Genomic DNA, 16,829 nt, shown 5'->3' with positions numbered 1-16,829 from the left:
AACTGTATACAAATTCTAATGTTTTATGTAGAAAAGACTGTTTCTGTTAGCTGTCTTGACTAGTTATGTCTATATGTTGTTATTAAAATCTGTCTACCTCGTTTCTCTTTTCCTTATGCTTTTTTTTTTTTTTTTAGAATAAGTCTTTATGCTGGAAAATGTTTTTAAATTCTTCAGTTAAAATATGTATGTATGTATGTATATGTATGTATGTATTTACTATAGTTCCCAAAGCTGTAAGGCTTGTGTTCAGGGAAGTTACAGTGCTTTTAGTTGGTAGATATTTGTATTGGTTTTGCTTTGTTAGTTCTGAATCAGTGAATTCCCCGGGACCTTCTATTCAGAAAGATTGTCAGGGAGCATTTTATCTGAGTTGATTCTAAATATTTGACAGTTCATATGAAGGGTGACTGAGAACAAGATAAGAATACTAATTTTTTCTTTCTTATTATTCTAACCTGTCAGGAAAATTAGGGGGATTTGCACAAGAAAACAACACTATAGATTCTGGAGAACTCGATATAGGCCGAAGAGCAATACAAGAAGTTCCCCCTGGGATTTTCTGGAGATCACAACTCTTCATTGATCAGCCACAATTTCTAAAATTCAATATATCCCTTCAAAAAGATGCATTGATTGGAGTATATGGCCGAAAAGGTTTACCACCTTCGCATACTCAGGTGAGAGCTGCTTGTATTAAAAGTAGGAGAGGTTCTTGAAAACTTCGGGTTTGGATATTTTTTATCTTTTCCATTTTGCTGATTTGGGGTTTTTGCATATTGATCTCATGTGATGTACAAAACATAATGCTGTAAGTGATGGGATCTGAAATGTGCCATCAGGGAGAAGGGGAGATTCTTATTTATGAGCTGTCTGAATGCTGTAAGCAGTGATGATGCTTTAGATATGGGGTTGTTTCATGCAGAATTTATATGTACTTTTAAAGATATGTTGACCTATGTTTGAAAACCTCAGCAAACTAATACTGCTTGTTATGGCCATATGTATGGTCATGTGAGCCTAGCAGTGGCCACATTCATCTAATTTGCAAGCAAGAAGAAAAGAGTATTTTAAAGAAGCTTCAGTTTATTCTGCAAGAAAATGCTATAGTATTTACGGCTTGCTGTCTCACTAGATAAAATCTATGCGATATGTGTCTATGATGATACAGTGGATTGGGGTTGTAAAAGTGTCAGTTTTCACTAGGCATCTGAAGTGTCTTAAAACTTTGTTCTCGCATGCCCCAGAAGGATTTGTCTGCTCGCTCCTCAGGTTTGTGAGGAGACTTTTTACTGCACATTATTATGCTCTTGCCCAGTAACAAAGAAACACCTTTTATCCAGGGTTACAGGAGAGTTGAAGCCTAAAAGAATGAATAGTCTTCTGGATTGGCAGGAGAAAGGGAGATGCACTGTCTGAAATGGCATTTTAGAATCAATTGTATTCAGATTTAATTTTTAAGATTTAAGACCCTCCAAATTCAGATTCCTTTCAGCTCAATATTAGTCCAAGTGCTAGCTCTGAACCATTGTTCCACTTGAAAAGAGCATTGAGCTCATGCACTTCTACCCCGTTTATGGAACTGTGTAATACCTTACGGATTTACTTTTTTTACTTCAGAAGATTGCCTATAGGCAGAGTTGGAATGAAACCTGACTGACTGTGCTGTATACACAGTCACAACATTAAATACTATAAGGTTTAATTCCTTTATTTGATCCTTATTTTTAATTCTGATGTGCATGCTGTTATAGTACCGAAACTTGTTCCATATTTTCTTTGGGCATGAATTCTGAAAAACATAGAAAGCAGGATTATTCCTAATTGTATCACCTTTTTAGCAGATACTGTATCATGTTGATTTGAAATGTAGTTGTGTTGTCATGGTTTAACCCATGACAAGTGTGGAAGAAGAGTTAGGGTCAGTAAAGGAGTTTCATGCAAGTAAAATCAGAGAATGCTAGATTAGACTTTGTTTTTGCTTTAGTTTCCATTAAACAACAAACAATTTATTGAAAGCAGAAAAAGAAGTTATGTTTATTTAAAAATGATTAAATGGATTTTCTTCAAACCTTCACAAGTGAACACTTACCCTTAGGCTGACAACTAGCATGAGATATTCTAGCTCAAAGAAAATTGATTCAGAAAATTATCAGCCATTGGTCATAAGGGTTTTGAATACAAATGCCATCCTAACGATAACAATAATCGCTGGAGCTAGGGAAATACATGTGTGGCAAGGATGAATAAAATTGAAGAAGCTAGTCAGGACTATGCATTTAGAAAAGACGGTTATACAATTAGATACGTGTATCAAAAATGATCCTTACTTGATTCCTTGTCCTTGCAGAAGATTGAAGCTGAAGTGCCCTATATCCAAATACTCTGGAAAAGGACATAACCAAATCTGTTTCCCATCATCTGTGTCACGCAGACCCCTTTCCCTTTGAATTCCTAGTATGCAAGTTTTTATCCTTGCTCACCTACGGTACAATAGAAAGAATCACACACAAATCCATCCAGTACATCTTCTGTATTTTCTATGAATTTTGGATATGCTGTTCCCAGGATATAGGTAAAGTCCTATATTTGCCTAGTATATAACTAGAGTATTTTTTACAAACTATTTGACTCTTGATATCTTGAAAAATTAGGCATACTTACTTATCAGTGCCCTGGTGAACTTCAGGGCTGCTAAAGATTCCCTAGAGCGCAGACTTTATCAGAATGTTTATATGGCCTGACCCCAGTCATGTCTGGTTAAGGGGCCTGAGATTAACTATATGGATGCAGATGGAAGTGGCAGGGTGAAATGTTTCTCAACACTTTTGGCCTTTTTTGCAACATAGCAGAGTCTTAATCACCATCTAATTGAAACGGAATATCGAGAGGATTTCAAGCTTAAGTCTGTTGGTTTTTTTCTTATTTCCCTAGTCCTGACAGCTTGTACTAAAAATGTGCTTCACTTGGGAGGTAGACACAGCTATCAGCAGCAGACTAGCAGCTAATTCTGGGCTTCTCTGCATCCTTCCTTTGGGCGAGGGAGCTTACACAGTTCCAAAGGTCATAGGAACATGTTAGAAAAACACAGGAATGTCCATGCTGGGTCTGATCAAAGGCCCATCTAGCCCACACTGGTCATTAGCAGATCTATAGAGCAGATGACAGATTTGTGGTTATTCTTCCTAGAATACAGTCCTGGCCTCCTGCACCTTAGGCTGAATGACTTCCTGAGTCAGAGGTTCAGTCTTTATGTTTTATAGCCTTTGAGATATTTTTTTTCCTAATCACCTTTGAACCTGTGGAAGCTTTTAGCATGTGTGACATTTGCATCAAGGAGCTGGCGGCTTAACTACAAGATGCCCTTAGAGACAGCTGCCTGGTAGCTTTACTCTGACACCCAGTCAGTAGTGTTCTGGAAGAGACAGTGGAGATTTTCTCACTGATTTCTTCTCAGTGCCACTCATGATTTGTGAATCTGTTATGTCCTGACGAGGTGTAATTTTTGAGCCTATTTCATCATTTCTTTGTACAAAAGCTGTTTCAGTCCTCTGATCATCTTTTTTCTTTTTGGGAATGTCCTCCAGTTTCACTGCAGCCTGTAGAGATTGGTGAATAACACAGAACATAGCAGATTTTGAGCTGCCATGGTTTTGTACAGTACCTCAGTGATGTCCGCTGCTTGGTTTTTCATTTTGTTTTTTTGTTTGTTTGTTTTTGTTGTTTTTTTTTAAATATGTGTTTTATTGTAGAACTGATGTATCTATAGAACTGCCTACCATAACTCCATGATCTCATTCCTGAATGATAGAACTTGGCGCAGAGCCCATCACTAGATGTGTGAAGCTAGGGTTGTTTCATGAGGACTTTGTAAAGTAAGGTCTCACCCATATATATATCACGTTATGTTTACATCTCTTAAATGCTATCTGCCCTTATCTCCTAGTCACTGAGTGACAAGTGCTAATAGCAAAATTTATGCAAATGTGTAACTGCTGCCTGTTTCTCAAACGTCAGCGTTTCATATTTCAGATCTTTTGTTAAATAATTGAGAACCTGCCCTCTGCCAGCATTTGTAAAGCATCCATACCAGCTGTCCCCTTCTTTGCTCATTTTCCTATGATACTCGGCTTCTATAACCACATGCCTCGGTCTTCCTTAACTCACTCCTTTAAGCTTAGGTCTTTGTATGAGCCTCCTCTCCATATGCAAACCTTGCATTTGACATTGGTCACCTTCTTCCCCATTTCTGCTTCCTAGACCCTTCACTTACTTGTGTACCTCTCTGTTGTATCAAGTTAAACCAAACAACAAAAGAAAGCTGGAGTCTTTCTTTTCATAGCTGTACAAACACTGAGGCAAATTGTCCTACCACTGCAACTATTGTAAAGAAAGAATGGGAGAAATGAGCTAGAGAGAGATCTCAGTAAGTCTTCATACCTCTGTCTTGGGTCAGGGTGGGCTAAATCTAAACCATTCGTATCAGTTGTTTATTAGTTCATCATAACATAGTAACACATTGCAGCAAATGTAAACCTCCTTTCCCATAATCCAAAAGAATAGGGATATGACATGCAGAAAATGTTTTGATACACTGTAATCAGGACAGAATTTTTGGTTGTGTTTCTGTGTTCTCTGTAAGTACCTAAATCAGCCTCAAGCACAGCCTGTGTGTGTGTCACAGACTGGTATGAGATGCATAGTTCTCTTTTTTTCTGGGGAATCGTAAACAAATCAACCAGAAATAATTGACAGTGACTGTCCAATCAAAACTTAATCAATGTGAACCTGAAAGTCTTTGTGACACTTTCTAAAAATGTCAGTTTCATTGCAGCCAGCGAATCAATATGTTTCTTTAAAGAGACTTAAAGAATTAAAAAAATAAGATACTTTGGTTTACAGCAAAAACTGAACAGAGTACTGGGACAAATTAGCATATTTAGACTTAATATAAAGTTAATTAGTTTAGCGTCATAGGAGGAAAATAAAATTAATGTGTTTTTAAATTGTAAAGATAATTGTTTTTCAGGCTTTTTCTGTTACTCTGTTCTTCATATATATATATGTGTGTGTGTGTATCTGTGTGTATAGGAAACTACCAGCCTTTAAAAGGCATTAAGATCAATTATTGTTTGCTGAGGAATAAACTGAACAGTAAACTCCCCTCTGTACAGCTTCTAAAATATAGCCTAAAATGATGCTCTGATAGTGACATATACCCTTATTACATTACAGATACAAAATTACTAATTGTACCATGCTTGTCAGCTATTAGTATACTCTTTGTGCTCAATCAAGTAGTATAATCACTTGCTCCTGCAACAAAACATAGGTTTATCTGTGATTTTCCTATAAAAAATGACCTTCTGCAGTATACAAATTATAAGGTCACTCCTAGCATCCATAAATGACTTGTTAAAACTGCCTGGGCTTTCTTTTTTTAAAAAATATTAGTGAACAGCTTGAGCAAGAAGAAGTATTCTTAAGTCTGGTGAGAGGAGAAGACAAAGTTGTTTTCCTCTCTCACACATAATAATATAAATATTTAATTCTCTGACAAATGAGAATGTTGACTGGCTTTGAATAATTGGTGCTCTCCCAAAACCATTGCATTCATTTTCACGTGGCGCAGCGCACACACAGTGACAGCACATCAAGGTACTGGCTCCTGCACATACTAATCGCATTTATGTTCTGTTCTGCTTGTTCAGTTGGAGCTGGGGAAAGTGTTTCATGTGCTGATCATGGCACAGTAACTATGCATTTCTTTCACATCCTGAATGGTTGGGAGGTTATTCAGATTACCGTGGAAGAACATCTTTGTGGTACTGGTGAATTCTGACCTGCAAGTCTGCAATTTTGAGATGAGAACATAAGTACTTAAGCTCTCTGCCTGTGACAAAAGTTATCGTGTTTTCTTTTGTCCCTAGAGCAGGTTCTGAAGGTCATAAGTCCAGATGTAAAAGTCCTGGTAACCCAGTCACCTAGCTCAGGTGAATCGCTGATTGTTTAGGCTGGCCTTTACTTCAGTGGGTCCTAGATGTGTAATTCCATCTGAGAGGTCTCAAACACATGGGAAGATTGAAGGTTTATGTGTGACAGTTTCCCTCCTGCCACAAACAGGTATCAAAGCAAAACTCTTAGCAGGCAAAGCAGGGGCAGCATACTCTCCACCACAAGCAGCAGTGCCCTTTAACTTTCCTCCATGTTTAGCTTTGTTGTCTATATGTCAGTTTTTCTACGCTAAACGTGCAAAATATATCCTTCAAGTTAAGAGTCTCAGGCATCATAAACCATTGCAGAGCAGATGCAACCTCCCAGGTGCTAATATCACTAGTTAAAAATGCATGAAATCTTAGGTTAGGAGTTTACTGGTTGTATCAGCTGAGGTACTACATTTTCTGAGCCCCACTGATAGTTGTTAGCAAAACAGTATTCTCTCTCCGTTGGCTTGACATCCTCCATTGTTTGTCAGTTTGTCGTTTTCATCAGTTGTAAATGTTTTATGCTTTCTTTTTCCCCTCCTGGGCTTCTACTACAGGGAGTGGAAGTAAAGTTCTTTCTCTTCATCCCGCTTATCTGCGCACTGTCTGAAATCAGGATGGAGCAGACAATTTAATGCTTAACCTGAAAATAAATAAAAAGCCACATAGGCAATTGATGTTGGATATTATTAACCCACGTGTATGCAACACGCTTTGAAAGTTCACTCTCACCTGTTAGTCAGTTGACAGTCATGACCACAGATTTATTTCAGGTGATGTTTTGATCCACCTGCTGTGAGAGATGGGCTCATCACCCTTTCCCCAAAAAGCTAATGCTGTAAGCCTGAGCACCGCTGTATATCATACTTCCTTCTGTTCTCTTCAGTACGACTTTGTGGAGCTCCTGGATGGCAGTCGACTGATTGCGCGGGAGCAGCGCACGCTGCTCGAGGCAGAACGAGCAGGTCGGCAGACGAGGTCCGTCAGCCTTCACGAAGCGGGTTTTATCCAGTTTTTGGATTCTGGCATCTGGCACCTGGCCTTTTATAATGATGGGAAAAATGCAGAGCAGGTGTCGTTTAATACCATTATTATAGGTAAGCATTTTCTTCACTGCTCTTGCCAAAAACTAGGCTCTGGTTGTGTTTTATTTTGTTGTTTTTAGGAATCATAGAATCAACCAGTATGGTTGGAAGGGACCTCAAAGATCATCTAGTTCCAAGCCTCTGCTATGGTTTGTGTGCCCCTCACCAGCTCAGGCTGCCCAGAGCTCATCCAACCTCAGGCACTTTTAGGGATGAGGTACCCACGGCTCTGGGCAGCCTTGTCCTCTCTGCGCTCTGAGTAAAGAATTTCCTCCTCATATTGAATCTAAAATCTCCCCTCTTTTACTTTAAAACCATTCCCCTTTGTTCTGTCACCATTGGCCCATGTACAAAGTCAGTCTCTTTCCTGATTTTAAGTTCCCTTTCGATACTGGAAGGCCACAATGAGGGTTACCCAGAACCTTCTCCATTCTGAACAAGCCCAGCAGATCCATAGTCTGGTGACCTTTTTTCTTGGATTTTCCACTCATAGTGTGGTTTTTTTTCTACTCAGAAAAAAAAAAAAAAAAAAAAGAGCAGAAAATATGCTGTAATTAGTTGGTCTAAAGCACAAGGCACATATATTGTTGCAAAGCTGTGCTGAAAGTAGTACTCTGTCTTGAAGTGTTTGCTAAGCAGCACGGAGCTGAATTTTGAGTATAGAGCTCATATTGTTTTGCCATTATAATTTGAGCCTTTCTTCTGGAACGTGAAGTCCTGAGATATTACAGGCATAGCTATAGAAAATAACAGCTCTGCATGCTCTTCAAACAAAGCAACCATAAACACTGAGCAGGGAGCCTGGGCGTGCTGTCAGTCAGTGGCTGCGTGGTGGGTTCTGGGGGCCGGTGAGTGATCCCACATCTTTTCCTGCAGAGTCTGTGGTGGAATGCCCCCGGAATTGCCATGGTAACGGAGAGTGTGTTTCAGGATCCTGCCATTGTTTTCCTGGCTTTCTGGGCCCCGACTGCTCTAGAGGTACATCAGCCCCATCCTTACCCTCAAGTCCGCCTAAGCAAGCATGAAAACAAATACATTAGAAAAGAAATTGGCATGTGACCGACTTCATAGATGTTCTTGTTTATGTAGCTTTGATGAAAACCTTGATTTGAATTTCTCTATGGTGCTTTACTTCACAGCAGCCTGCCCAGTGCTGTGCAGCGGCAACGGGCAGTACTCCAAAGGCCGCTGCCTCTGTTACAGTGGCTGGAAGGGCACCGAGTGCGACGTGCCGGCAACGCAGTGCATTGATCCCCAGTGTGGGGGCCGCGGCATCTGCATCATGGGCTCATGCGCCTGCAACTCTGGGTACAAAGGAGAAAACTGTGAAGAAGGTAAAGGAGCAAGTATTTACCCAACACCTGCTGCTGTTGGTCAGGGTTCCAGCTGGCATGTCTTGTTCTATCAGTGTTGCTTGATCTAGATTATTTGCACTGGTACCAAAGTGGAAAAATAGGTTTTTTTGTCATTGAATTGTATACACCGGGATATGTTTGTTGCATAGAGTTTCCTCAGAAACCATTTAATAATACTAAAAATCAAGTTTTGGAAGAGCTAGTACTGCTACAGAATTGATACACTTTGCTTATCTTTAAACCATGTGAAAATTCCCATTAATACATTTTATGTTTTTACTAGCCCGTTTTTTACTTTCTTTGGCTAAGAAGACAGCACCCAAAAAAAAATAGGAATTGGAGCACATGAAGACTGACTGAATTTTCAGAGTCTAGAATAAATCATTAATGTATTGCATCTGTTAGCCATCTTTTCCACCAACCACACTGTGGAAAGTGCTGATTCCAATGCATCACAGTGAAAAATGGCACGTCATTTTTGTATTCCAGGGATGTGCATAATAATATTCTTTCTGGTGTGCTGCAAAACGCAGTTCATTTTCTATTCTTTTTTTTTTTTTTTAGGGAGTAAAAAGCGCCGTTTTCTTCCTCAATGAAATTGATTTTATTGATCTCCACGTACAAAGTAATGCAATTAAGTCCCTGGAATTAAATTTTCAGACCATTGACCCTACAAGTGTAACATTTTATTGAGTCAAATTGCTAAATTAAATCTCGTCATCTAAAGAACATTAAAGTGAATTAAGAAGGATAGAGAGTATGCAACTCATTTATTTCTGAAACAAGTTGAGAGTCCTGTACAACTGTCAGAACTCTGTAGCTCTGTATTGGGTCAGCTGATACCGAACATTGCAAGGAAACCAACACTTGTCACACTGTGATTAGGCAAAATAGAGATCAGTAGCCTGAGACCTGGGGCCAGTCTCGTTGCACTTCAGAAAAATTAGCAAACTTTAAAGGTTCTCTGTTGACTCAGTGGCAGCCTGTAAATGTCTTGAAGATGGTTACATCCACACACAGATTTTGTGATACCAGAAAATGGTGTGGAAATTATATGTTTTTATGAAGAAAATTGCATGTATACTAACAGAAATTGGCTAGGGCTTGTAGTCAGAAATGCAGATTAAGCCAAACAGTGCCACAAGCACCTAGGGGTGATTACTGTTATTAGGAACAACATGTTTAAGTGGATCTTTCTCTTTTCCTTGCAGCGGATTGCTTGGACCCAGCCTGTTCCAGCCATGGTGTATGCATCCATGGCGAGTGCCACTGCAACCCGGGCTGGGGGGGCAGCAACTGTGAAATCCTGAAGACACTGTGCCCTGACCAGTGCTCCGGCCATGGCACCTACCTTCAGGAGAGCGGTACCTGCACCTGTGACCCCAACTGGACAGGTCCAGACTGCTCCAATGGTAAGGGTTAAAAGCACTGTAGCATGATCAGTGAATTGATTCAAAGGTTCAAAAAAAGCTGATGAATTTGAAGGATTTGAAAATCATTTCTTTCATTTTCTGATAGCCATTTTCACTTGTTAGTTCACATGCAAGTACAGAATTTTTTTACAGTATATCTATCTAAGTGTCATCTTACTTAATAAGTCTAGTTAGCAGCTACAGCAGTGAAATTAGAGAGAGTCCCATTTTAAAAATCTCTAGCTAATTGAAGACTTTTTTTTTTCCTGGAAATCTTCACTCAGACATTCCTATTTGAAGGCAGTACAAATGCAAGAATGAATTCTTAACAGCTTTTGAGGAAAGGCACAGACTGCCAGGGCAGAAGGAGTTGGTCGAGGTGAAGAAGTAGAGGGAGCTTTTTGAGTCTGAAACTGGGCTTATTGTAGCTATAATCAGGGTTTAGAAGCAATAGGAGAAAATGGCTGGAGTTCTTGTTAGAGAGCATTATCTAAGTATTTATAAAGTATAACAGCAGCCTCTTAATAAATACAAGTTTTTTGAATGTTGCTTGGTAGTCACATATCAAGAGACTAAATCATTTCTAACTGTGAGACGTGTATTTGTCTTAAACAGTTCATCTAACTGATTTTGTTAATGAAAACTGAACACATGGGCTAGCTGGGTTTGTGCCAGCTTATGAATAAATATAGCATTTTCATGAGAAACTATCTTTTCAAAACAAATGTACTTCCTGACCAGGATCTGTGATACTCCATAATGTTTTATGCATATAAGGATGATAGGACAAAGTTCTAAATATTCAAGAAAAAGTGACAAAGAGGAGTCTTCTGTTAAATTTGTTTAAAAGAAAAAAAAATCTCTGAACATTTATTGTACTAAAAATGACTATTTGTGCGAGATCCTTTGTAGTTCTCAGACAAAACATGGGTCCTCTGTTTCTTGACACAGTGTCCTATGTGCTATTTCTGATTATTCAGTTATGCACCATCTTGCAGTTATGTTTCAAGGAATGATTGGTAATTGTAATACATGCAGTATATCTGATCTCAGATATCTCAGAAGTGTCAAACTCACCAAAGAGCTTTGTAAAAGGACTATTTTCTGAAGTTGTGCAAAATGACCTTCATACTGGTACTCTAAAAAGGTAAATCTTACCCATAAACATTTTGTTAAGCGGATAGAAGAAAAAAAGGAATGAGTTATTTCCATCAGAGGAGTTTATAGGTTTGAAATCAGCAGAGCTTTCCTCTATCTTCATCAGCAGTTTGTCCGTTAATTAGCCCTTCAATTCCACTTCAATTAAATTAACTCTAATTAATAAGTTCATTACAAAGATTGACGCACCTTGCTCAAAGCTAGTGTGCTAAAAGCTGATAAACACCTCCACTCTAATGAAAAATTGATTAGATTGAAGAGAAATAACCCTTTCTTTTTTGGAGCTGCGTTGACGTTTTGCGACTCTAAAATTAATCAAACCATCTTAGATCTCTTAATCAAAAATTTAATTCAAAGTAGATATAAAATGCTTTATGGTGAAAAAAAAAAAAAGTGGGGAGTGGAGAAGCAGGAGGGAGAATTGCAGCTGTCTCTCTCCAGAAATATTCTTATGGAAAATGTCACAGCTCCTTGATGCTCTGTTTAATGTTCCACGGCATTTGGAGACAGAGTTATCCTCTGCTGGGGAAGAAACCCAGTACTGAATAGAAAACTGGAAACCTTTCATGCGTGCTGAAAGCTGTTGAAAATAATTTCCGTCTTCTATTGCTAAACTGTTTGTTGTCTTTTACAAGAAAACACAACCTAAATACAGTACTCCTATAAAGCTATGTGTGGTTACAAGCAGCTTAGTGCCAAGGAAGTGAAGTCCCTCAGGCTATATTATAGCTTCTCTTTTTCTTCTGTTGTCTGCTAGCAGAAGTGAAGTTTTTTGGAGTCTGACTAAATGAACTGTAACTGTAAATGCAAAATCCAGCAGTCTAAATTATCATCTTGTATTAGCTGAGACTTAACATGTGTTGTTTGGCCTCAGTCTACCTTTGGCTCTTAACATATTTTTCAATTATTCTATCAGTTACAAGATCCTGTTACCATACGTAAATGACAAGTTAAATTGCTGAATGTTGATTTATTTTTTTAACAATCTATTATTTAAACCAGACTACTCATAGCTGTCACTGATAGAAATTTACTGAAAGTAAAAGAGAATCATCTTTTATATTTAACAGATGTGTCAGTATGTCAGCATAGTACTAATTTGTCTCAGTAACACTGACTCTTTATAATGAAAAAATGTGTCAGAAATGGCACATTTTTACTTGGAAAGAAAACAGTGAGCAGGGTAGGGAGGGGAAACCTTGTTAAAATGATCTTTCATTAATGCTAGATTTTCACTTGTGACATGGAGTGACCTAAGTGTATGGTGCATTTAGTCGCTACAAGTGTATTGTGACTTCCAGGAGCTTTAAGTGCCACATAATCTTAGCTATGAAAGGCTACTCTTAAGATGTGCATGATCACAGAGAATGTAATTGAAAATGACTTAAAGTTAACAGATGAGCTGCGTACACTCCAGCGCCACTAAGTCTACCAGGATAACTAAGTAAGCATTAACATGGAGTTAAAACTCTACACTGTTGGGTCCTACCTGAAAATACCTTTCACAGAAAATTCCTTTGATTTAATTGCCAAACATTTTGCCTTTCTCACCCTTCACATGTTGAACTGAAATGCCATGCTGCTCATTGACATGTAACTTCTCACCCCCATGTGCATTCTCTGCCTCTTTTTTCTCCCCTACTCCCCTATCCAATGTAGAGATCTGCTCAGTGGACTGCGGCACTCATGGCGTGTGCATGGGTGGGACGTGTCGCTGTGAGGATGGCTGGACGGGCGCAGCCTGCAACCAGAGGGCCTGCCACCCCCGCTGCGCTGAGCACGGCACCTGCAAGGATGGGAAGTGCGAATGTAGCCAGGGGTGGAACGGAGAGCACTGTACCATTGGTAGGCTGGCTATGCTTTAATGCGTCTTTGGTGCAAAATTCAAAGAGCTGGCACTGCTGGCTGTGTCTGAGTGAGAAGTGTATAACTTTGAAGCTTTTTTCTTCAAACAGAACATTTGCACGTGTCAGTCTGAGTAAAGGAATTGATATTTTAAGAAAGGAAATTGTTATAAAATGGCTCATCAGGTCTTCATAGCTATTTTGCTGTGAAATGAATTCCCTTTTCAGTCTCTTCCCATGAGCTGCCTTTTTGCTGGTGGGGAGGTTGCATTTATTTTTAACTGTAAATATATTCTTTGATTTGCATTTTCCTGTTTTTATGCCGTAGCCTAATGACTTTCGAAGATGAAGCTTCCTTTTGTTTGTTATATTATTATTAATAATATTATTTAGAAAAGAAGCTCTAAAAAGTGAGTTTTGCAGAACCACCACTGCCACCTTGTAATGTAATATCTAACTACCCAGAATCCCCTTCGCGCCAATATAATGCTCTATTTTAGAATTATATCAACACAACAGCAGTTTCATACTGCAGATTTAGAAGTCATCCTTATTACAGCTTCTGTGTTTCTGTAATCAGGTTGGTTCTAGTGTGTGAAACCCTTTGGAAATTATTATACCTTTATTAATGGAGCTTTTCTTACTCATCGTTACAGTGTGTATGTCCCATATGCAGTACATCCTATCCACTGACTAGGGCATGATGATGAACCAGCATGGGAGATTACAGTTGTAGATAAGGGAGCTAAGAAAACAGAAAACAAGGAGGGATTGTCCAAAGGCATGTCATTTTTAATTAGGTTTTGAATTGTGTTCGAGCTGGAAAATCCCTCTCTGCACTAGGCTTCCTTTGTGCAAGGTGCAGCAGAGCTGTAAGGCAAAAGGAGTAGCCTATCTTGTGTAACTTGCATAGCTACACATAAGAACAACAGTATGACAACAGGTAGGGAGCACAGACAGAGGGCTTGGCAGTGGTCTAATTTTAAGAGCACACATTTATCCATAGGGGTGTGGTGAACCCTGTACTAAGCGCAGGTAGGGCTGTCTCAGGAGTGATACAGTGGCCCTGCAGGTACTTAGGGGCACGTCTCTGACCTGTGAGAGGCACTGAGGATAAGCACTTAGTGGTGAGTTGAAATGACAGTGAAGAGGTGGCCACGGGTCAGGCAAAGGCAAGTGTTAACGCTGCATGGTGGGGAAATCAGAAGATACTCTAAATAGTCCAAAAAGCTTCTGAAAAGGAAAAACAGTTTCATCTTCAAAGAGATGGAGAAGTCAGTCAGAAGAGGTTATATGTATAGGAGGATAGAGCAGTAAATCTAATAACAGTGGAGATAATGGATGTAAATACATCATGGTTTGCTTTTGCCACAAGCTGAAGAGAGTCTGGAAAAATTCAGCTGCTGTACATGTTTTGGAAGAAGTGTCACCCAGAGTGTATGGGCTCAGCTAAGTCATCACTGGGGCATGAGTATCAAGAGGAAAGGCCCAAGCTGCATTCCATGCAGGTTATGGCCCTGCCAGGGAGGTAGGATGACAGTGCTGTGCATGGTGGTCATAGGAAACAGTGGTGTGAGCCTCGAGGACAGGGAAGTGAAGGCTGGGTTAGCTGTATCGCTGGTGTCCACATCACTGCACCAGAAAGGTGAGGCAGGATTTCATTTTGTGGAAAGGAGTCGGGTGTGAAGTAGAAAGATTGATTTGTGAGCTGTTTATAACAAAAAATCAGAATCGATTTTTTTGTTTGTTTACTAATGAGGTTACCCAGACATAGGAGAGAGGGGGAAACAAGATGCATCTGTGCAGGACCCTGGGGAGAGTTGATGTGGTTAACATTTTTAAGGAGCTTCCAGCAAACATGCTGACAAAGTGGGTAGGGAGGTGGGGAGAAAACTTTTTAAACAATAAAATGAAGTAAATCTTTAGAAGGAGGATAAAGCCTTTCCCTTGACCGCTTTAACTTGCCAACGAGCAATTACTCAGCAGATTGCTCTGCTGTTGGTCTCACTGACCTTGGCAGCATTTCAAGGGTTGCAGTTATACACGGATGAACTGCTTTTGAACAATTTTTCCAACATATTAGGCACAAACTAGTTTTTCTTCAGTGCTGGCCAAGCAGGTCTGTCTTCCCACCTGTTTATTCTTCAAATGTGTGTTTACTTTGTGGCTGCTGCTGTAAAGATAGTTTGATTTGTTTATATTGCCCTTACAGCCTCAAAGACGAGTAATGAGGTACAGGCTCTAGCCTGCTGTTAACATTTATTTTTCCTAGAGCTGTTTTCTTCAGGACACCAGTGTTATGAAGAAACCAGGTCATTTGATTGTTCATTTCCAAGAGCTCTTTCAACTTAGTGGAGTAAAAAGAAACACTTCCCCAGCTTGGTAAATGGAGAGTCAATTTGGTTTTCTCTCATCTACCCTAGAGTATATACTAGCTCCTTCTGTGCAATGAATTTCAAAACACAAAGGACATCAGAACGTATATCCATGCATACCAGCTTTTTAATGTCACCCTCTGATGTAACCCAAGTTTTTTTTTTGTTATCTACAGCTCATAACTTGGTAGCAGAATATTTACCTAACTTGTATGTGTGTGCAGGAGAGACTTCCACTCTGCTTTCAAATGCCCCAAATGATAATAACTGCATCTTTCTCATTTCTGAGTCATTAACCATTTGAACCTACAGTAGTGTGAAGCATTTTAGAAATAGGGATTTCTTTCTTTGCTGCAGCTGTTAGCTACAAGTCACATGAAATGCAATGGCCTGCATTTACAGCTTCTTGGGGAAATGAATATTCCTAAGAAGTTGTAAATTTTAAGGCCAGTGCACTTTATTCAGTCTTTGGGAAAACCTACCGTATCTCTTCTCTGTGCTGATTGCACAGAATGGGATACACACATAATCATTAATTACGAAGATGCTAACTGGAATGTGGACTGAATCATATTAGTTCTTCGTTCCTTTTTGTTGAAGAGAATATGGTCTTGGGGTTTTTTTTTTGTTTGTTTGTTTTTTCTTTGTTGTTCTGTTTTGTTCTGTTTTTTTTTGCTTTGCGAGGCATGAATGCCATTTAAACATGTTTTGCAGCTCACAGTTTTTATAGATTTCTTAATGCCCAGACTCATTTTGAGTTATCCCAGTGTTTGATTTTCAGTTGCCTGTATTTATTAAAGGGTAAAAAGAAGGAAAGAAACAAGCCTGTTGCTATAATTAAAAGGAAGTAGTCCTCAGTGGTATTCTTCTCCAAAATCTTCTACAGTCTAGCTTGTTTCTTCAGTTACGTTGGTTTGTGTATTTACTTCTAAGGCACTTCAATGGAAATTTGACCAAAAGAAATTCTGATTGCTGTAAACTTCCAGAGACTGTTAGTTTGTTTTTATTCCAGTGCTTCATAACATCGGGAAGAAAAATCATTGGTGATTGCAAAGGTTTGAGTTCTCTGTACAGGCGCAGTTTTGACATCTGCCTCTCAGCATATATTTATTAAGCATCAGTATTTCCCTAAGGCCCAGCATCACAAGATTGGAAACAGCAATTAGTACGCATTTAACCTTAATATACATTTTGTTTGTGAGAGTAAACAGAGAAGACCAAGTAAATAAATTGTTTCTTTTTTTATTTTTTGAAGCAACGTGTGTAGGAAGGTGGGCAACATTGTTTTGACTAATGCAGTGGGTGTGGTGTGTGTTGCTGACACACACACTGGTCCTTTGCACATCACTGGCAAAGAGTGGCTCTAACATAAACACCATACCTGGTGTGGACAGTGCTTGTAAGTTCTTGTCTTTGGTCTGAACACATACTTCCAAACATTTACATCAAAGATGTTCAGCACAGCGCTGTAATGAAATTAATGAGAAAAACCAGAAATTCAAGTATTATTGCTGTTGTTTAGCATAATGCAAGATTAATCTAAACACTGGTAGTATATATTCCAAATACTAAGCATTTTAAGGCCATCTAAATGTCCTTTCCCTCCTCAGAATTGT

The 16,829-nt window shown here is 39.1% G+C and overlaps 1 protein-coding gene across 34 annotated transcripts in view; it reads left to right on the top strand.

Annotated features, from left to right (window-relative positions):
* Positions 1–16,829, top strand: part of TENM3 (teneurin transmembrane protein 3) — a 770,347-nt gene that overhangs the window by 677,063 nt on the left and 76,455 nt on the right. For 32 of the 34 annotated variants that reach the window (XM_085545060.1, XM_085545048.1, XM_085545077.1 and 29 more), the window contains 6 exons: positions 466–680; positions 6,871–7,081; positions 7,946–8,047; positions 8,209–8,403; positions 9,636–9,836; positions 12,654–12,839. In XM_085545060.1, the coding sequence (XP_085401186.1) occupies positions 466–680; positions 6,871–7,081; positions 7,946–8,047; positions 8,209–8,403; positions 9,636–9,836; positions 12,654–12,839 (1,110 nt within the window). The remainder of the gene's footprint in view (positions 1–465; positions 681–6,870; positions 7,082–7,945; positions 8,048–8,208; positions 8,404–9,635; positions 9,837–12,653; positions 12,840–16,829) is intronic. The other 2 variants (XM_085545055.1, XM_085545053.1) reach the window with 1 other exon arrangement.

Source organism: Coturnix japonica, chromosome 4 (genome assembly GCF_054131305.1).
Source record: "Coturnix japonica strain WE chromosome 4, WE-NBRP24, whole genome shotgun sequence".
NCBI classification, from domain to species: domain Eukaryota; kingdom Metazoa; phylum Chordata; class Aves; order Galliformes; family Phasianidae; genus Coturnix; species Coturnix japonica.
This window is presented reverse-complemented; position numbering and strand designations above follow the sequence as displayed.